At 36.5% G+C, this 22,872-nt stretch overlaps 2 protein-coding genes across 2 annotated transcripts in view; both read right to left on the reverse strand.

Moving 5' to 3' along the window:
* Nucleotides 1-14,088: 14,088 nt before the first annotated feature.
* Smp_047020 (hypothetical protein) lies at nt 14,089-14,709 on the reverse strand (the record flags this gene model as incomplete). Its single annotated transcript, XM_018789266.1, has 1 exon — nt 14,089-14,709. One exon carries the CDS (start codon nt 14,707-14,709, stop codon nt 14,089-14,091), a length of 621 nt encoding a protein of 206 aa, XP_018654726.1.
* A 1,300-nt stretch (nt 14,710-16,009) lies between these two features.
* The window catches only part of Smp_147390 (putative glutamate receptor, NMDA), a gene marked incomplete at both ends in the record, with an annotated part of 30,415 nt that continues 23,552 nt past the window's right edge, over nt 16,010-22,872 (reverse strand). The window contains 4 exons of the mRNA XM_018789267.1: nt 16,010-16,022; nt 16,064-16,263; nt 17,844-18,079; nt 18,889-19,070. Of these exons, the coding sequence (XP_018654727.1) occupies nt 16,010-16,022; nt 16,064-16,263; nt 17,844-18,079; nt 18,889-19,070 (631 nt within the window). The remainder of the gene's footprint in view (nt 16,023-16,063; nt 16,264-17,843; nt 18,080-18,888; nt 19,071-22,872) is intronic.

Here is a 22,872-nt window from a genome sequence, read left to right on the forward strand (position 1 = left end):
CTTTCGCTTTGGGCCACATCGATGTGTATTTATAAATTTACTTGCTCATGTGGAGCACGTTATATAGAGCCGCACAAAGCGATCGCTTTCCAAACGTATCTCTGAACACTATCCAGCTTGGCCCCTAAAAAATGAATGTAAAAAGATAACCAGTTCGATACAAGAGCATTTGATCAATTGTGGACACATTGCTCCAAAAGACACGTCTTTTAAGATAATCTATAGAGTTAAAGGAACCGGATCAAAGGGAGGTCGAATCAATATTTTATGCACTGCTGAGGCATTGGCAATCCATGAATTCAAGCCTGAACTTTGCGTGCAGAAACGATTTGTCCAACCTCTTACCCTTCCTTGGCCCTAATTCCCTCATTGGGTACGTTTGTTTTTTTTGTTTTTTTTCTGTACTTTTATCTGATTATTATCGGTTTTTTGTTTTTTTAAATTACTATTTTACATTTAAACTCTAATCAATTATTATTATTATTACCACCTTATACAAGTTTTCTTATTATTATTATGACCTTTGTGTTTGTCGCTTTTCTTCATATCTGTCAATTGAACTATTATCTGACCCATAAATTATTTTCTTTTTTACCCCTTGATTAGTACGTCACCTCATTTGTTATTTATTGTCGAATCCATTTATAATGCAATCTTTTCTAGCCTCCTACAGACATGTATTTTCCATATCACTATATATACGAATGTACAGCTTAAGTAAATGATTTCGTCGAAAAGAAAACTTTCTTCGCTGAATTCTCTTTCTCTTATTCAATGACATTATGAGTTATTTTAGTTATCTTATAAATAAGCTTACACGTTTGACTATCAAACCATATCTAATTGACTGGCTAACTTCATATCTAAAACATCGACATTTTAAGGTCAGGGTTAACTTCACTATCTCTCTCAGGCTATGCAATGTCCCAAAATGGTCCCCCATGGCTTATTATTAGGGCTTTTCTCTTCTTGATTTATCTAAAAGATCTTCCACAACAAGAATCGTCTGAGTTATTGCCTTTCTCATATGATGTGTAACTTTGAAGAGAGATAAGTAACCAAAATTATATACTAGCACATCAGGAGGATCTAATTCAACTTCATATTAGGGCAGATGACAACGGACTTACCTTCAACACTTCAAAATGTAAAGTATTCCATCTGCGACATGTTGCAGACTACAGTCACAACTTAGGAAACTCCTCTCTAGAAGTATCACAAGCCGAAAAAGATTTAAAAGTGTTGGTACCCTACGACTTGAAGTCTCATGCTAACTGTAACGAAAACGCCTTTTGAGCAAACCTTGCACTGGTAACGTTGAAGCGCATTTTGGGCCCGTTTGGCGGAAGAACTTTTCACATAATCTTCAACAGTTTTATTCGTCCTCATTTAGAGTACGGGAACACAGTATTTCCTCCCTACCTCCAAAAGGATAAGGACACTCTAGAGCGTATCCAACGGCGAGTCACGAAATCAGTTCGGGGACTCAAATTCAAACCTCATGTAGAGCGCCTCCAATCACTTAACATTTGCCCGTTAGAGTATAGGCGTCTTAGAGGTGATCTTATGGCTTACAGTATCCTTAATACTTCTGGTCATCCCCTTAAACATCTACTTAAGCTCGGTCACAATACTAACCTAAATGGCAACACCCAGAAACTGGAGACCCAACATGGCAGAACGGACTGTAGACACACCTTCTACTCCATAATAGTTGTCAAATCCTGGGATTCGCTACCGACTGAGCTAGTCCAACCAACTTGACAGGAGTCCTTTTAGAGGAAACTTGACCTATTATTAAGGACTAAGGATAACAACTTATCATGATATATCAAATTTCTTTTTTCATCTATTATCCTTAATATACCTAGGTTCCTGCCTGAATGTATTGGCGATCCACTGCTACGGAAGCTCGTTTAGTGAAATCTTCTTCTACTCCGTCCACAAACATTTGAACCATTTGAATGGTTACCACACATCAACTAACCAACTTTTTCTCATAACCAAAGAATGTCGGATTAGTGAATACTAAATCAACTGGGACAAGTAACGAGAAGTCATGTTTCTGTTAGGTGCGGGCAATACGGATGCCCTTCCGTGACCTTCAGTCTAATGACCCTAACTAAAAGGCTACTGGAGGGGCTTGATGACAGTATTGATGAAAGGGTAAATAAATATTTTTGGTACTAATGATGAACTTTGAAGTAAATGAGTGAATTTTTACTATAGCTTTAGCTATGAGACCGGTCAAGGACAAAGAGGGCAAGACAATCACCGAGATTTACGAACAGAGAAACAGGTGGGCAGAATACTTCGAAGATCTATTGAGTCGGCCAGCCTCAATGAATACACCAAACATCGGAGCAGCACTTACATACCTTCCTTTAGATGTAATTCCATCAACGATCGAAGAAATCAGCACGACCATCATACAAGTTGAGAGTGAGAAAACAGTAGGACCCGACAATATACCAGCTGAAGCTCTGAAGTCAGACATAGAAGTAACTGCAAGTATGCCTCACATTCGATTCATGAAGATTTGGGAGGAAGATCAATTGCGGACAGACTGAAAAGGGTATCTGAGCAAATATGAGTACTACAGAGGCATTACACTATTGTCAGTACCAGGAGAAGCTCCCAACAGTGTTGCTAAACAGTATGAAATATTCAGTAGACGTCCAGCTTAGAGATCAACAGACTGGATTTCGTAAGTATCTATCGTGCACAAACTGAATCGCAACACTATGGATCACCGTTGAACTATCAGTTGAGTGGAAATCGTCACTATACATCAACTTTATTGACAATGAGAAGGCATTCGGCAGTGTAGATAGGAAGACGTTATGGAAACTTCTACACTATGGTGTACCCGAGAAGATCGTCAACATCATCCGGAATTCATACAACGGACTACACTGCAAAGTGGTGCACGGAGGACAGCTGCATTCCAGGTGAGGACCGGAGTCAGATGAGGCTGCTTACTCTCTCCCCTTCTCTTTCTTCTGGTTAGATGTAACTAGAAGATTTGGACTTAGTGGATGACCTAGCTCTTCTATCCCATACACATGAAGGAATGCAAATGAAAACAACTAGTGTAGCAGCAGCCACTGCATCAGTAGGCCTCAACATACATAAGGGGAAAAGGCAAGATCCTCAAATACAATACGGGGAACACCAACACAACTGCACTTGATGGAGAAGCTCTGGAAGATATGGAGTCTTTCACGTAACTTTGAGGCATCGTCGATGAACAAGGAGAATCAGGTGCAGATGTAAAGGCGATGATTGGCAAAGCAAAGGCCGCATTCCTGCAGTTGAAGAACATATGAAACTCGAAACACCTGTCAACTAATTTCAAAATGAAAATCTTCAATACGAACGTCAAGACAGTCCTGCTGTACGGAGCTGAAACATAGAGAACTACTACAGCTACCATCAAAAAGGTACACGTATTTATAAATAGTTGTATGCGTAAGATACTCAACATCCATTAGCCGGATACCATCAGCAATAGCTTTCTGTGGGAGAGGACAAACCAACTTCCAGATGAGGGAATTAGGAAAAAACGTTGGAAGTGGATAAGATGTACATTGAGGAAATCACCAAACTGCATCACGAGTCGAGCGCTGACTTGGAATGCTGAAGTAAAGCGGAAAAGTGGAAGGCCGAATAACACACTACGTTGGGAAATGGAAGCAGGTGTGAACAGGATGAATAACAGCTGGATAGAACTGGAAAGGATCGCCCAGGACAGAGTCGGATGAAGAATGCTGGTGGTTGGCGGCCTATACTCCTCCACGAGGGGTATCAGGCGTAATTTTCTCTCTGAGACACGTTGATCAGACGCCCTTGGTTTTTAAATTTATGATGTTAACGGCGAACGAGTGGAATTTTACGTAACGTACTTTTCTTGAGGCCGTTCTGTGCTTTGCGTAAGAGTTGTTTCATATATATGAGCTCTGTTCGTTTCTTAGTCTTTCGTGGTTTTTAGGTGTTTGAATCAAAACCACGAGCCCATAACAGCTTGGGATGGACGGCATGCTTTCACGTCTTCAGTTTAGAATCTAATTTGTATTAACACACGCAACGTACTGTCCTATGGAAGTGATAAACAGTGCTTAGTCATGGTTTCACACGTTACTGTGTGTTGGCATGCTACTCTGCAGCTTCAGCAACTCAACTACTGAACAGATCATGCAGATTATCACATTTACTCTCTGAATAGCGGTTTCTATTCACCTACTATGTCTAGTTTAGTTGCTTGCTAAAATTGATCTCCAAATAAATATTTCCTTGGCCTTTGTCCTCGAATTATTCACTTCAAAATTGGCTATCAGTTTGTTTACGTTTCAGTTACGTTTTAGTGTGATTTGGGGTCTAACTCTGTAAGAGCTGTTGGAAGTTAAGCGTTTTAGCCACAGTACGCTAGGTAAAGATGGAGAATCGACTAATAAGGTTGCAAATCTTTGTCAACTAATGTAATCGGGAAATGCGTCACTTAGGCCTGGTGGCTGTATACCTCGATATGGTATACTGGCTGGCATGGTAGGTTAATAAAAAGTCTGTGTCAATCAAGCGAAGATGTTTCGTCATTTCTTGAAGTTATTGACTGTTGATCTGAGCTTTTTTGGTTAGTGCAAACTAATTGGCCGTGGATTGTTAAATAATAGTGACCAGTGGTCTCGCACCTTCATTGTCCTCCGTCAGACTGTTGCGATGTTTTGTGACCAGTTAATTATTTTTCGTTTTGTCCTTTCTCGTAATCTGATTTTTGTTGCCCTGTAAAGATTCAGTCACCAACTAAGTGATTACTTATTCATACCTAATACATGTATTATGATAGCATAGTATGCCAACCACTATTTAATAACATAATGATTATTTATTTCAAAATGTACTAGGGTTAAGTTGAAGTTAACTATCCCTTTGTTTTACCCCTGTGTAAGGTGAATAAACCTTCAAAACGGAATGATTGCGGTATTTTGGACAAATGTTAAGATTTACGCGAAATATACATCTTAATTTATTATTTCCTCCAAGTATTGAGAAAACTATAACGACTTTCATTTTCTGTTAAATAGATGTTAGCTGGTGTTGTTAGTTTGTTATCCTTTTCTATTAGATTTCATTCAACGAAATTTCAATTTTGTAAACTGGAAGGATTTGTTAAATATTGTTTTCAGTACAATACTTACTACTCTAAGATGTTTTCAACTCGGTTTAAGACGTGGTTGCCTGAAAGTGAGTTGAACACTTCAAGCATTTTTCGTGTTCATATCTAACTAATATATTTTCCGATTTTGAATTAAGGGATTCTCCGTTATTGAAGACGAAGATTTTCAAGCTGCAGTTTCAAACCACCTTTTTGATGCTAGCAATTTGGTTTCAAACGAACTTACGCTGATATCAGTTCGTTATGAGATTATCCAACTGATACTTTAACTCACTAGAATATTGTTAAAAGTGATATTTCAAAGTCTTCATACTATCATGGAAGTTCGGAGCTATACCAGTTATTGGATTTATTAATCAGAAGTTTTGAAAACATCGTTAGTAAACACGATGACTTAATTAAATATCTAGTTACAATAGATAAAGAAGAGTCTTATTTACCTATTTCACTTACGTCCCACAAGTTAGTGAAAGAAGTTACGTAGTCCATTTCCATTTCAGAAAAGCAGTTGAAACGATTATGTCACTGGACTTCTGTTTAACTAGTCAGTCTTCAGCTACCAGCACGTTCGATCCCCGAGAAAGACTTATGGAGTTAGTCTTGGATTCGGTAATTGTTTATCAGTTTATCATTTTGATTATGGTTTGTAGAAAAATAACATTGATAAGTTAACAAGTTTCAATCAGAATTTGTGTTTACTAGCCTGTCAGCTTAATGAAGCTAGTAATTTATTAAATGATGAAATGGATTAACCTTTCACTACATGGAGACATAAGGAAGGGTAGAATTGTTTATATTAACTGTTTTTAATCCAAACTGAATACCATTAATATTTTTGTAAGTTATTGGCTTTGTTGTAATATGTTGTTAACAGTATTTATTTTGCTCTTCTACGTTTTGACTGACTGATTTATTATGCTCTATCTCTTAGTGAAGGGTTCATATAGAGGCGTTGTCTTAACTATTCTTGACAGCATTTATCTTGACACGAGAATAATAATCAAAATTGAATAAAAGCTCTGTACATGACAATACAATATTTAGTGGCCATCCACTTATAAGGTTTCCACAGTGTGATCTCATTTGGGTGATCGAGTTAATAGGCAGAGCTTAAACTAAGTTAATTTTATCTACTGTTGTTTAACTGAAATTTTCAATATATATATATATATATATCAGTATGTATTTCTCTAATAATGCTCTAAGACGATGCCATTGCTAATAATGAATGTTTCCTACTGTTTTGCCTCAAAGCATTAACAATCAAGTTACTAATGCTCAATCAGAACAATTCATAAACCACATCTTTTGATATAATTTTTGTCGCTCCATTTCGTGGATTAGTTTAAGTTAAACATAAACACCGTTGGATGCCGGCTCAGCGATCTGGAGGTTAAGCGTTTGCGCGCGAGACCGATAGGTCCCAGGTTCGAATCTCGCAAGGCGGGATTGTGGATGCGCACTGCTGAGGAGTCCCACAATAGAACGAGACGGCCGTCCAGTGCTCCCACGTTTTCCATAGTGGTCTAGTTTCAATTGACTTATTATCTCAACCATTAAAATTACTATAATATCCACAAAAACCCCTTCTGATATAAATCAAATAAACACTCAGCACAAAAAACCTTTGCTTAAAAACTTGTTTAATTACATCCAACTAAGATGTTTCAAAAAACAAAGTAATAAAATATCATATCCAAGCTTATCACCGAACCATTCCAGACACAAAGAAACCCAGTGTATAAAGGAAAGCTACATAAGGACTCTTACCTTCATTCCGATACTAAACACCACTTTTGTAGTCTTCCATGGTGATCTAGCTTCATTTGACCCATGATCTCAACTATTAAAATTACTACCGTCTTTGCAAAAACCCCTTCTGATATAATTTACTCTTATTTCATCAATGCCTAACTTTTTGTACCAACCTAATAATACCTGTAAATTGGCGTGCTTTCTGGAATCAACTGTAGAATATATATATATATATATATATATATATATATATATATATATATATATATATAGTTCTGCACAGTCGCTTTTATCATCTAAATAATTTTATCAATTAAAGAGACATAATTCCTCTGGTAACACCAGCCCGTTGAATTTCTTCGTATAAATTTATAATAATGGATTAAAGAAGACAACTCTTAAGAAACATTTTATATCTTTGAATACTGAATAACCGATCGGTCAATCAGTTTCAAGCATTGTGGGAGATGGCACGAATAGGCATCATCCTAAAAACATCACACTAAGACAAGAGAAGATTAGTAAAATGAATAAAACATTGGAAAGAATGATATCGACAGTAGTAACAAGCTAATCATTTAGTTCGTATAATTAAGAGATGAAATTAAGAGGAATGAAGAATCTAAAACTGCGTTAAAATTCAAGATTTAAAGGAAAATGAATGATTGAATACATAAACGGCTCTCTGACCAAATTCTAGCAAAACTAGGAAATTGATTATTTTTGTTTTGATTTCTATTGCATTGTTTTCTTTGTTGAGAGAAAACAAATTAGACTTATTTCCTCCCACAGACTATCCTCAAATTATGTTGTATTCGAAAAAAATCGTTATACAATTTAGTTTTACCCTATATAGTTATGTATTATGGAGTATTTCAAATCCCTAGATAATTTGCCTTAATTAAATAATTTCCTACAAGTTGCTTGAAAGGTAAGATTTTTTTCAAGCCTAAAATCTACTTTAAATTTAGAAACATGCGATCATCTCTATTCTCAACGGACTTATCGAATACTCAACCAATCCATATGATTCTTAGACTTTTGCTACAACAAGACCAGAAATCGACAGTAAAAAATGATGTAATAGTTTATAAAAATTACTAAATGCATTACGAGAGATATTTCAAACCTATATCTGAAAATCAGTCAGCCAGTCAGCTACTACTTAGGACCAGGCACAGAAATGCATCGGTCCAAGTTGTCACACCTCATTAGCACAACAAGATGAACACCAAATTTATAGAAGCAGTTGCTTCAATGGTAGTAATATATAAAAAAGGATTGCATATAAAGATATGATACAGAATAAAAGAATTCGTAGAAAGAAAAGCATCAGGTAATTTTAATCTCACAGTTTAAGGGAAGACAAAGAGTGTATACACCTACGTCATTGTGATCGATTCTTAACCATGTCACCCAGAGTCTCCAACCATTGGTTACGATAGTCACGCGGACGCCAACCAAGTAGTTTGCATCCACCAACATAGCTCAGACTAGAAGTTAGTGACTTGAAGGACTGATGCCACGTTTTGGTTTGGTCGCCCCTAACTTTCTTCCAACCATCCCCAACACTAGTCAGCATTGCGCGCCGTGATAATCGGTGGTTGGACATACGTAACACGTGGATCGACCATCTCAGTCGATGTAGATTCATAACCTCATCAACTGATTTAACATAATGCCCTAGTACCCTGTGTCTAACCTCACTATTACTTTCCCGGTGATCCCAGCAGATGCGAGAAATATTCCTAAGACATGTGTGGTCAAATACTAGTAGCTTACGAGTATCTTCTACGCTTAATGGCCACGTTTCGCAGCCGTAAAGTAGAACAGAATGAACTGCTGCGCAGTATACTCGTCCCTTGATTGATAGATAGATATCTCGCCTTCACCATAGGTGACGTAAGTTGGCAAAAGTCAAACGAGCTTTCTGAATCCGTGTTGAGATTTCGTCAAACACCAACCAATTAGGGCTGACCAGACGTCCAAGATAAGTGAAGTTGTCGACACGTTCGACCAATTCACACCCTATCCTTAGTTCAGGTGTTGACGCAGGCCAGTCCTGAAGCAACAACTTGCATTTAGAGTGGGAGAAACGCATTCCAAACATCCTAGCATTGTTGCTCAGTGCTACCAAAAGACTCTGCATTTTATATACGTCTTCACCAAACAGGACTTTATCATCTGCGTTTTCTAAGTCGATAAGTGGACCTCCTGGTAGGAGATCAATGCTCGAAACCTCAGTAGACAAGAACGTCATATCCGGCAGTAGGTCCGTTATGAAGTTGAACAAAAATGGGGATAGTGGACAGTCTTGTCGGATACCACTTGAGGTTGTAAAATCAGATGGCAGTTCGCCATAAGCTCTCACCCGACTGTTAGTGTTCGAGTAAAGAGTCTTCACAAGGTTGATGTACTTCTGAGGTAAACCTTTCAATGACAGACACTGACACAGAAACTCTCGGTCCACAGAGTCAAATGCTGCTTTTAAGTCAAGAAAAACTCATTATCGGACGCCGATAACCATGTCTGTGTTCTAAAACCTGACGAATGGTGAATATGTGGTCGATACATTCACGACCAGGTCTGAAGCCAGCCTGATTTTCTCGTGTTTGCTGTTCACGAGTCTTAGGCGCCCAATAATTGTTGAGGCTAGTATTTTAGATGCTATATTAGTCAAACTGATCCCTCTATGGTTATCACAGGATGATTTTGACCCCTTATATATTGGGACAATCAAAGAGATTGTGATCAGTCAGATGGGATTACATCCAACTCCCAGATTTTAGCTAAAATATTAGTCGACCTAATCGCTAAAATTGGGCCACCATATTTAAAGACTTCTGGAGCCAATCCATCTGGACCAGTTGCTCTTCCTCGTTTCAGATTAGCTATAGCCTTTTGAACTTCAGCTAGAGTCGGGTGACCTACTTCAATGTTCCATTCGGACTGCTTAAGAATGATGGGTAACTGTAGAGTAGCTGAAGGCCAGCTAAACTGTTCTCTAAAGTGTTCTGCCCATCGTTCTAAACGTCTGGACTGAGAGAAGATAAGGGTTTCGAGATTGTCTCGCTTACACTTGACCTCTTAATTCCGGTTTCTTTTATCAGTCTGAAGAGTTGTCTGATATTGCCTACAGTCGCTGCCTTTTCCATCTCTTTTGCTTTCTTTGCCCACAACTGCTCACGATCGTTCCGTAGACTTTTGCTTGACCTAGATCTGATTTGCTTTCGCTCTTCATCGTGTTCAGAGCCTGATGGGATGAGTGCGAGAATTTACCAGTGCAATAGACTTGGAAGAAATCCATTGGTTTTTCGTAGCTCTTTGGTTTAGATCACTAATAGATGTTACTGCTGTTTCCACAACTGTTCGTATATCTTTCCAAGCAACATCTGGATCAGCCTAATTCTACAGAACTGCCTACATTTGAACTCAGTTGTTCCTGGAACTTACTTTTGGCTTTCTCTTCCCCCAGTTCAATTCTAATGGATCTTCTTAGTGTAGTTTTTCTGCGTTCAGTGAGGCGCAAGCAAATGTATGCTCGTATAAAAGCATGATCAGCGTCTAAACATGTATTCCAGAACGAGCGACAGTCTTCTGTCAACCCCTCCAACGATGACTGATGGCAATATGGTCTATTTGAGTCCTGGATGTTGTCACGTAAGACCTTGCGATGTCTCTTAGCTCTTCCTTTACCCAAACCCTTACCATCTTTACCACGACCAGACATGATTCACAACGATAGATACACTGACTTGCAGCCTCCAAATGCCCTGGTATGGCCGAGGGTGGGGAGAGTCCGCTCTTTTTCTCGAAACGCTCTCATATGGCCCCGCATATATAGCCTCTGCCAGGGAAGTCCTACTCACTGCCTTCTGGTGGCGGGGGTGTTGTTTACGAAGTTGAGGGGACGAAAAGCGAATGTCCGGCGCTTTAACCGGGTTGGTGGACACTGCGAGTCCACCTAGGGAAGTTAGAAAACCCTGATTCTAAGTCAATGGTGCACATGGGCTCCAGTATCCTGAGGGAACAAATGGCGTATGAATCAGTCGTTGGTCACCGGCTACCATGGGACTGCATCTCCTCACGATGCTCCACTGCCTTGTGAATCAGATTTTTAGGTTCAAGGCCCCGAATGTGGCCCCTTAAGGAAATCACCTGCTTCTGTTTGGGCACCTGGGCAGAATCACAGCCCTCACACAAATCAAATGAGATTTGTGTGGCGCATATATACCTGGTGCCCTTTTGTACCATTATTTATGTGTTTAAATAAATAAATAAATACTACTTGAGTCTGTCGGTGGTTTGGTGCAAGGGGTCGCCATGTTAAACGATGTCTCCTTATGCTTGAAATTAGTGTTTGCTATAAATAAACGATTGTCTGAGCACAGTTGCAACAGACGATCACCATTATCTGTTCGCTGAGCCGGAATACTAAAATACTCACCTAAATGTCTTTCTTTTTGGTTTAAGCTACCTACTTGAGCATTAAAGTCACCTGCAGCGAGTAGTATGTCTGAGTGTTTAGCTTTATGAAGAAGTTCAGAAAGCTTTCTGTAAAAGTCATCTTTCACTTCATCCTGATTGCAGTCAGTGGGAGCGTAGGCAGAAACGACGAAAAGGCAACGACGTGTTTTCCTATCCTTCCGAATTCTTATGGAGCCGTTTAGCCGGACAGTACATAGGCGACTGTTAACGGGGATCCATTATAATAGTGTTTGTTCTGCACTCGTACTTAGTGCTATGCCTGCACCTGCAAGTCCACGAGAACTAGCCATCGGGTCGCCAGATACACGGAGGGTGTACCTCATCGGCTTTCCGTTTTGGCGAGGTGAGATCAAGTGAATGACCTCACTAGGATCCTGTATGCGTGTTTCGGAGACAGAACGTACATCGATGGGTTTTAGCCTAGGAGGCCTGCTGGCTGATTTGACACAAGGTGCGTACGTTGAGGACTCCAATGTGTAGTTTGGAGCGAGGTTTCAGTAGACTTGGGACAGTGTTTCGCGCACTAGAATCGTTGGCCATGGTGACACTTGAGGAGAAAGGCAAAAGAGGAGGTTTAGAGTTGGAAGTCGATGTAGGAGGAGGAATAATAGGAATTGAGGAGGGAGATTGATTATGAATTGAGTGATCTTGATTGCTGTTAAAGGTATGAGGATGGTTTTCATTTCCTAGTTGCCCACACCATGAAAGGGTTCTTCTGGAGGTACCTGAAAAGGAAATTTGATTAGAAGTGGTCTTAGTGACTTGAGAGCGTGAACGCAGTGCCAAAGGTACAACTGCTTGAGGTCGGTCACACACGACCTTTTTGTGAGTAATTTTCGTGTTTGCTCCGTACTGGTTGAGACCTTACTGCCGGAGACGGATATCCGTGGGACGATGTGAAGAGTGCATTTGTAGGGTTGAACTTTCCTAAACCCACCCCTCCTTATGGGAAGGCAGCATCGCTGTTATGATGGTTGTCTGAAGGAAACACCTTACTTCGGTCACACCTCTGTACAGTCAGCAGTACGACTTCACCTTCGGACCTTTGGTTTGCTGCATGTAGTCTTACCGCTCTTCAACCGACCTGTCTGACATGGTAGAACCCTGAAGAACGATTGTTCCAGCCAATATAGCACAATCGGTTCGTCACGATAGGCAAACCCGACCACCTCATCAAGGTAGTGGGAAAAGTCGGGATACCTGAAAAGAATTGTAGTTAATGTTCGATAGTTAGAGGCTTTTGTGAAATGAATTTTTGAGTCAGTCTTCGAATTGTGGGATATTCCTATCGTTGGGAAATTAGTTTTATTGATATTTACAACTATGCTACTCATCGCTGCAGCCAGAAATACTATGCATCTAATCTATATTTAACTTCAGATAATATCTTGTAGTACTTTGTCAAGGGTACTTACTGGTCGTTAGATGGTATCTAATGTTGTGTTATTTAGTCTCAGTGCTCATCAAGTTTCGTCAAAACGCATCCAATACAAATTCAAATGTTTTTAGTGTCGGGTGTCTTATTTTAGTGTCCTGATTAAAAATTTAATTCGTAGAATTAGATCATTTAATAATGTCAAACAATACGAAGGTTACTTTAAGACTAGTTTGTTAATCGTTAAATTCAACACCTCTCATTTCGGTTGAATTATTTGTTTTTGACCAGGTTAGTAGCGAATACTTACAATTTTCAGTTTCTTCGGTTTACTAAAGAGAATGATTACTTTAGAAAATCCTATCTGGGAAAAAAATTATAACTATTGGAGAACCAGTATGTGAATTGTTATTATAAGCAATTTATCTATCCATGGGTTACTTATCTCTCAATTAACCATGAAGTAAATGAAATAATAACACTTCGTATATCTTTATCAGCTGTAGACACTCTATTAGGCTTTGAAACAAGAAAATGACAGAGGTCTTCGAGCAGTATTCGTCCTTTAAGGAGACTCCAATATATGCTAAGTTATCGAAAGTCTTTTATTGCAAAATAAATGTATTTTTGGTTATCAGCGAAATCTAAAAAGCGCTATTTGTTCCATTTAGGGCTCATTTGGATACATCTACGTTCAGTGTTGATGTTCACACTGAGACTCAAACCCTGCATTTTTTAATTCAGACGCTCAGCGTTTTATCCACCGAACTACTGAGTTCAAATAGCCACCGACGTTCGCAAGGAGTATGATATTTTTATTATTAAAAAGGATTTGCATTGTCCTGTTGATGATCTTGACTAAATTCTGATCAGTTCTTGTCGACCTACATGCATCCTGTTCAGATACCCTCTATATAGTCATCCTCAACATGCCTTTATAGAATAAATGTGCTCAGCTGTACGAAATTTCATTAAATGCTCCCATGTGAATTGGCAATTATCATGGTTTGTACCTATAGTAGTGGTTGTGGATGTGCACGTCAGAAGAATCCAAAACTAAGATAAAATTGCTGTTCAGTGCTTTCCGACTTTTGACGGTACCTTAGTTGATGTCAGTCTATGGTAAAAACTATGTCTAAATTGACGTAGTATCCACAATATCATCCACCTGAACATTAAACATTCATTCAATTTTACTCTCATCAATAGACAAGATTCTAAGCTTAAAAAACTAGAAATCCTATGCTGAATTGATGTATAAAAATAAACTTGCGTTTCTATAAAGTAAACTTTATTTTTACAGGACAGATTCTTTCTCAACTAAGCAATTTATACTTCGTTGTTCCTGTTCTTGTTGATCTAAGTTCATCGATATCAAATTCTTACCTACTTTACTTAAAATATTTGTTAAAGATGAATACTGTTCCAAATGACTTGTATTAGCGATTAGATTGTCATTAAAATAATTATCCGAATTATTTTCTGCAGAATCACTAAGTTTATCATTTGGGTTGATTACTCGTAAGACTGATCGTGTTTTATTGAAAGTTGTTTCATTGTCAACTGTATTAAAATATACATTTGTTTGACATTTTGATATATTATGATAAGGATTGATGGATTCCGATTTAATAAATCGTCTTCGTCGATTTGGTGATGAATCTAACCTTGGTAGGATCACATATTGTATTTCTGTATTGTTTGGTGATATTGTGTGATAGTTTTCATGTTCATTATAATTTGAGTGGTTATCAACAACGGGTATAATAGTTACTTTATGATGTGTATCTTTTGATAATCGATTAATGTGCTTCCTTGGAGTGGTAATAGTAGTGGTAGTTGTTGTGGCTGTTATTGCTTTTGGATAACCTTCTGTATTCAATTTCGTATGAATATTGACATTGGAGTGGTTTTTCATTTTTAATCTATGTTTATCACCACTTTTTAGCACCCTTGATTGAGACGATTGATCCGATTTCTTGACAGGTCTTTTTTTTCCCCTGGGATACTCATATGGATCTAATGTTATTATTTTATTCTGAAAATGATTCCCATGTAAACTAAGAAAATAATAAAAGTGAAATGTTAGTACATACATTTATGTATAATTTGTTGTGATCAGTTTAGTCTGATTAGTTTTCTAAAATGTTGATCACTTTACTCTAACTCATTAGTCTGAAGGCAAGCGTGCTAGTTCCGAGATTCTGAAGTTTGAGATTTTATCCCATAAGGTTGTGGATAACCTTCGATAATTCAATGACTTATAATACGCAGGTAATATAGTCCTGTTTGGCTGAGTCTTTTGGTAGCACTGAGCAACAATGCTAGGATGTTTGGAATGCGTTTCTCCCACTCTAAATGCAAGTTGTTGCTTCAGGACTGGCCTGCGTCAACACCTGAACTAAGGATAGGGTGTGAATTGGTCGAACGTGTCGACAACTTCACTTATCTTGGACGTCTGGTCAGCCCTAATTGGTTGGTGTTTGACGAAATCTCAACACGGATTCAGAAAGCTCGTTTGACTTTTGCCAACTTACGTCACCTATGGTGAAGGCGAGATATCTATCTATCAATCAAGGGACGAGTATACTGCGCAGCAGTTCATTCTGTTCTACTTTACGGCTGCGAAACGTGGCCATTAAGCGTAGAAGATACTCGTAAGCTACTAGTATTTGACCACACATGTCTTAGGAATATTTCTCGCATCTGCTGGGATCACCGGGAAAGTAATAGTGAGGTTAGACACAGGGTACTAGGGCATTATGTTAAATCAGTTGATGAGGTTATGAATCTACATCGACTGAGATGGTCGATCCACGTGTTACGTATGTCCAACCACCGATTATCACGGCGCGCAATGCTGACTAGTGTTGGGGATGGTTGGAAGAAAGTTAGGGGCGACCAAACCAAAACGTGGCATCAGTCCTTCAAGTCACTAACTTCTAGTCTGAGCTATGTTGGTGGATGCAAACTACTTGGTTGGCGTCCGCGTGACTATTGTAAATCTAGAAGAATACTCAAAAATCCTGTCCCCACAAATTTCTCGTCGGTTATAATGTTTTTATTTATAAACTTGTTTCTTTGTGATTTATTGGTTCAGAACATTCAGTTTTAAACGTTCCCTCTTTTCTCACTTGTCTAATTCTACTTTGACATTCATACAGGAAGTAGCATAATTCTAAGGTCATTACACGAACCAATGTGTGCTCCTTAATCATCTACAAATTATATCTAGCAGCAAAACTTACAATTAGAACAAATAGTTTACTTACTTGTTGCACTGTTTATTTGGTGAATTCCGTTTTTGTAAAGATTTTTGCAGTTCATCCAGTTGATTTTGTAATAATTCAACTTGTTTAGCATAGTTTTTTGATTTTATATCACAAATTGGATTATCGCATTTATATTTAGCAAGTTTCATGTTCATAGTTTGTTTATTTTGTTCAGGCAAGTAGCATGTATGATTCTCAGTCTGAATGTAGAGAAATTTATAGAAGGCAATCATGTTTAATTGGTAAAATGCTAATAGTAATAAAAATAATCGACCAGTATTTAACAATAATATATTGCGAATTAATTGATCGTGAGAAATTGATGTCGATAGTTTACTTGTTTTGGCTTACTAACATTAGTTGTCCTCACGGGTCGACCTTAACCAGTTGACCAAGGAAAATCGGGCAATTGTACACAAGTATTTTACTGTAGTACTGTGTATTTACTCTTTTCCAGGAACTGAACTCAAAGGCTTCAAGGGAATGGGTCACTTTTAGAAGGCTGTCTTGGCATCCAGTGGTTCACATTCAGAAATGCAGTCAGTTCATGTTGTTGCTGAATATTTCACCACAGGATCAAAACAGCTCAGTAATATTACCTGATTTCGCTTAGCTCAATTTACTGCATGATTTAGCAATCTTTGTAAACCCTCTATTAAATAGCTTTGTGTTAACAAAAAGATTTCCGTTGTATGTGTGTGATTCACCTGTAAATTTTAATAATTTTTCAAACGATGGAATGCCGTAATATCTTTATGGGTAGTTTTATTCTGTTTTCTGTAGTAAGCTAGTTAGATTACATTTTTAAACTAGTGAAAAATGCTGCTTTGAAGGATAAATTTTAAATGATGTATCCTGTAACCAATCCACTACATCGCATTAGAATAACAATCAATGTTTATCTAGTTCTGTTTCGGTATCACGTTCGCTATGCATCAACCATTAAGTTTGAATAGGAGTTGGGATTGTTGATGGTCACGTAACTCCCAAAAATATCACTGACGTTTTAAAAAAACATTCCAAATTTTAGTTATGTTCATGCAAGTTTCTCTACTGATCTTTCCTAGCTTTCTTATGTTTGTCAACATTGAGGAGTAATTTCTCCATGTATTATACGCAACATTTTTGTGATTTATCGACTATTATTTATTATTGCCTATTCCTCTTTATTAATTCTTTTAATTTCTACCCATACTTTTGAGCCAAACATTTTACGACACTTTGTAATACCTTGAATTTTATCAGTTGGGTTGATGACGAACATTCTGACTAACTTATAAATAAATATTTGTAATCTAAAAAACAACCAGATAATTTTATTCTCATCAAATACAGATATTCTCTTTGCTTTTTCCAACAATAAAGTACAAGTGCACTGGGATCTATACATGTAAAATGAAATGCGAGAGCATTCTAATTTCTTTCGTAACGTAAATTTATCTGACGTAAAGATTATAAAGATAGAACGAACTTAAGGTTTCTGTGGATGAAGACGTGGTGCCGCTGGTTATTACTGTAAAGACGTAAACATACCTAATAAATTTGTGGCAGCACATAAATATCAATTGTAGAGATTTTCGACTGGAATGTAATCACATCCTGGACTTCACTACTAGCCATTAGCCATAATATAACTTTCACTTGTGAGTAGTTTAATTCAAGGTCTTTCAAATTTGTTAGATAACTTATATGAATTGAAAAGATTGCGTGACATTTTTAACTATTTCAATCAAATAACATGTGATATTTAAATACTATTATATTCCTAGTTCAAATTTACCAAACTAAGTCTACCGAACCAATTGGCTTGATTGATTTTTTGTAATTTTGGTTTTGCATACCAATAGAATGTGTATTCAATTAACAAGAATACAGTGCAAATAAGCATTCCGCAAACAAGTAAAATGAAAGCACTGATAAAATTCTTAACTCCTAATGTCTTATTTGTATTCCCAACAGCAGCATCTTTTTTGCATGAACCTGTTTGCCAAAATTTTTTCCAACGTTGCAATTTTCCTAAACAAAAAGAAGACATGAAGTAATAGTGAATAACACAATCAGTTACTGTTAAGTGATTGTAAATTCGTTTCATAAAATCATAAATAAAACTGAAGCCATTTAATGTAATGTATTTATTGAATTGTTGTTCAGGCATAATAGAAGTATATCATTTACTAACTAAAGCTTAATCTCATAGATCTTAAGTGAAACAAACATTACAATGTTTGGTTTTGATTTCTAAAATAGGACTTTGTTTTGTTTGTACAATAGATTGTAATGGCCGTTACAAAAATATTCATCGTCTAGAATCACGAATTGTATTTTCCTATCTTAGACAACTTTACATTTTTATCATCTGTGAATACATTGACTTTCTGGAAGTTATAATACAAATAACTTGAGTTTTTGAAAAATAAGTATGAGTCAATCCCTAAACCAATGTTATTACCGAATTCACTTGTTCATATGATCTAAGCTTACGAGTTAATCACTAAGTTAAGTGATTTGACACAACAGTGTGATAAGACTGATGTTATATGTTGAGGATAAGTCAAATGAAGTGCTCCCAACTTAGAATTTATGCACGTAACTAGTTTACCGGTCTTCAGTATGAGGTATGCAAGGCATATCTGTGAAGTTGGAGGGTGTGAACCTATGGATCACATTATCAAATGTAAAGAACTCAATTACAAGAAAGCTCATTATTCATATTTGTACTGTTTTAATCTACAAGATATGCAAAGTGCATCATTATTTTGAGTATAAGCTGCCGAAAATATTTTACAGAATGTAGAAAAGAAAACTTTATATATTGATTAACTCACCATTTTTTTGATAATCCAAAATGCGTGAATTAACTTTCGTTAACCATCGACTATTTTTAGCAAAACCAATTCCATAACCCGTCATTGCATATAAATTTCCAACTGTACGTAATTTACAACCTTCATCTTTCATCGCCCAATAATCCAATACATTAGCATCATATAAAAAAGCATCCAGTTGTCTAATAAGAGTTAAAATGGTGATTTAAAAAAATCCTTAAAAGGTTAAAGGCTTATATTAAGACCACGAAATGATCCAAGTTCAACAACCATTAAAAACCTGAAAGGACTTTTCATGTCGTGTGGAGCCCCTGAACAGTGCGTATTCAAGACCCCGTAGCCGGGAATCGTATTCGGAACCTGCTCATTACTTGAACTCTTAGAATTTCCTCTCGAAGCTAGACACCAATGAATACACGATAATTATCAGTATAGGGTATGACAACTTGAACCTATGTACACACGTACCAGGTTCTACGTTGTAACTGACTGACTATCAGTATAGGGCTATGGTTTTCAATAGTTGTCTAACAAAAATCAGTTCGTGATCTGGTTAAAATCCAATCTTCACAACCTCATACTGGGAAACGGGTTATTAGTTTTCTGTTATATAAGTTAAAGAAAAACAACTGAGAGTACGGTCTAGCCGCCTCTATTTTTTTGAAACATAATTTCTATTCGGCTACCAATCCTACTATTCTTCTATGTATACCGTAGTAGGTGTTTAAGAAATTTCAATTTGCCAGTTAAAACTTTGGTTCTTAGACTTGAATCCTCGATTTATTTTATGCTTTGAGTAGTGCCTAGTTAATAATAATTTCAGTTATTGGGAAGTTCATAATTGGAATAATTTAAATAATAGTTTGATGAATTATATAATGAGATTTTGTATGCATAGATTTTGATCCTAACATTGAGTTCAGAAGTGCATATTTTAATAATGTTATGATCTACCCAGTTTCGAAATACCATAGCAAATATTTCATCACTAAACATGGGGATCTTACTATTATTTACTTTATAAAAAAATATAAAAAACCCGTTATTCCGCGATGAGACATTCACAGTTCGCATATTCCTTGTACTAATTAGTCAATTCTGTTCATTGCATAAATGTTTCATTTAGTATACAACTGTATAATGATTTGCGCTTTATTCGTTATCTAAACAATATGATAATGTTGGGTTCATTTCATAATTCTTATTCCCTCTAGGTCACATGTTTGATATTCCCATTGAGTGGAATTTCAACAATCAGTTGTAATGTATAGTCTAGTCGTGCCTACAGTTTTCGAACTTTGTTAACAAAATCATAATAATGAACCAAGTATATTACTATACAACTATTCAGGAATCTTTTGAAATCGGTTTTTAAAGGTATGCCTAGAAATTCGGATAATTATTGCAACACATGGTCAGCTTTTTCGGTATATATCCTCCAAGTGTAGGCATAATTTGCAGATTGACTTTAGTTGGGATATCATTGAAAAATATGGGGTACTAGATAAATTTTTTGCCTTGGGATGGAATTTTATAGAAGTGCATACTCACGAGATATCAATCACAGGATCTTAACATCTCATGACTAACACTTGACAGCTAGACCACTGGGGTCGTGAGTATACACTTGTAAGACGTTTTATACCAAGACCAAATGGTACTTTTTGGTTTTCAATGGTTTTGCAGTTGATGTCACTCTTTGATAGGAACTATCTTCTTTTTCAAATAACGAAAGAGACCCGTTATGTGATTAAAAAAGAATTAAAGCAATTCGACGAAAAAAATTTTCTTCACGATTTTATTTACTTATGCTTCACAATCGTATTTATGATTAGTTTTATTTGCTGATGTAGTAGTCTGTAGTTAAATAGAATGGTGTTGAGTAGTTAAAACACTTGAGATTTGTGTGGCGCATATATATCTGGTGCCCCTTTGTACCAATATTTATGTGTTTAAATAAGTAAATAATTAATTTCTAATGTAACATCTCTACTAGTAAAAAATACTGACACTTTTTAAACTGAAAATGACATCTTCATACCACTCTTAGTACTACTAGTGCTTTTATAAACGTGAGTTTTGATAAAATACTGTTTCAGTATATACATATACAGTAGATATTACTGTTCTAACGTATAAAAAAATTATAACAAGTTGGGAATAGTCCAGTACAATATGACGAATAAATGTCATTTGATAATGATAATTGTAAATCCCCAATATTTTAGATGAAGTCATTTCTATCAGAGAGTAAAATTTGAACACAAATATGGTTGCATATTTCCAGTCAATATATATATATATATATATAGACAGTCTCAATTTGAATCTGATAATGAGTTTTATTTTGTACCATTTAATCTTAATTGTAAAAATTTTATTTTTAGCTTATGCTTGTTTTTTTTTAAATAGTCTTGTAAGTATTCAGTTTTTGCTTCAGAATAGAAATAGGATGTTCTACATAAATTAGTCCTAGTGTTAAAAAATTTCGTCTGAAAATTGAAGTTATCTTTCATTATGATTTTATCTGTTTTTAATAATGGTAACAATACTAATTTCATGTATGTACTACTGTATGAACTGGAGCTACTTAACCAAAATCTTGTCAATTATTCGTCAATAAATAGTCATCAGTTGTACATGTATGGATGTGCTTATGTGTGCATTTATGTGTTTGTATAGACTTACATACTGCAAGAATTCCTTGACCGTTCTATACTATTTATAGACTTACTTATAAAGGATATTTGTATCTGGATTAGGTTTGAAATAAATCATTCTGATAAATACAGGTAGATTATATTTCAGTATTGTGTGAACGGGTTATAAAAGAATTTTCAAACGATTTCAAAAACGCTTCAATATAAGGTTATCAGTGGTAATTTCAATTGAGAGACGGTTAGATTGGAGTGTTATCAGAAACGCTAAAATTTGTTAGGTAAGATACTGTTGGGAAGAAAGGAGTATATAGTAGTAAATTCGTTACATTTGTTGGTTATAATACCTTAATTTTATGACATTTTAAATTCCGCTTATACATTAATTTACTGATAATCAATTGATAGTCAATTCAATTAATTCAAATCTGACCATTAATTAATGTAAATAAAATATAAAAGTCACTGTATTCAGACCTAGTTTTGAATGTTTTTGGTACATATTAAATTTTCACCTGTCGTCTTTGTCTTCTCCCTTGCATCAACTCACATCAATTTTATGTTCCGTTATAACAGATACGGGCTAAAAATTATCTAATATACTTTAACAGAACAATGTAATTATTCTGAATTTTACTGTTAACCGTCATTTAACAAAGTACTAGCATATATTTAAACTAGTTACGAACCATGTCTCTGAAAATTGAAACAAATCTCGAAGTGAACATCAACTCTGGGATGCAGGTACGTCCAGCTGACGAGTCCCAAGGACGGTGAAACGCGCGTCCTGGATTCCATTACTAGCCACTATCCGTTTCAGGTTACAATCATCAATTGCTTATATTTCAAAACAATACACACATGGTCTTCATGATGGCTTGAAATCAGCTAAGAACTACAGAGTATTACACGGTTGTTTCATATTCACTAGATTCATGCACTAAGAAACCTTTCACTGAATAGAACCCAGGATCTTCGATTCTTTCCTCAAACGTGCTACCTTTAAATCACCGAATCTAGTGATCCATAGTTTCAATGGCAGTCATTCTAAAGTACTGCGCTACTGATATTCTGAAATTAATCCTTGGTTAGGTCATAGACACGTACTTCTGGGAGCTCCTAAAGTAGGACAAAGTAGGTGTCAGGTACTTCCTGGTTCACATGACCTTTTTAGTTGATATCGGTTTATAATCAAAATTGTCTCATAAGCCTCACGATTGGAGAAAGACTACCGTGTACCAGATCAAATTCTTGACAATTATCTGGAACATATTTGCTACTTATAAGCAAAGATGGATAGCGTCTAGCAGTGGAATCCAGGACGCGA

Source organism: Schistosoma mansoni, chromosome W (genome assembly GCF_000237925.1).
Source record: "Schistosoma mansoni strain Puerto Rico chromosome W, complete genome".
In the NCBI taxonomy this organism is placed as follows: domain Eukaryota; kingdom Metazoa; phylum Platyhelminthes; class Trematoda; order Strigeidida; family Schistosomatidae; genus Schistosoma; species Schistosoma mansoni.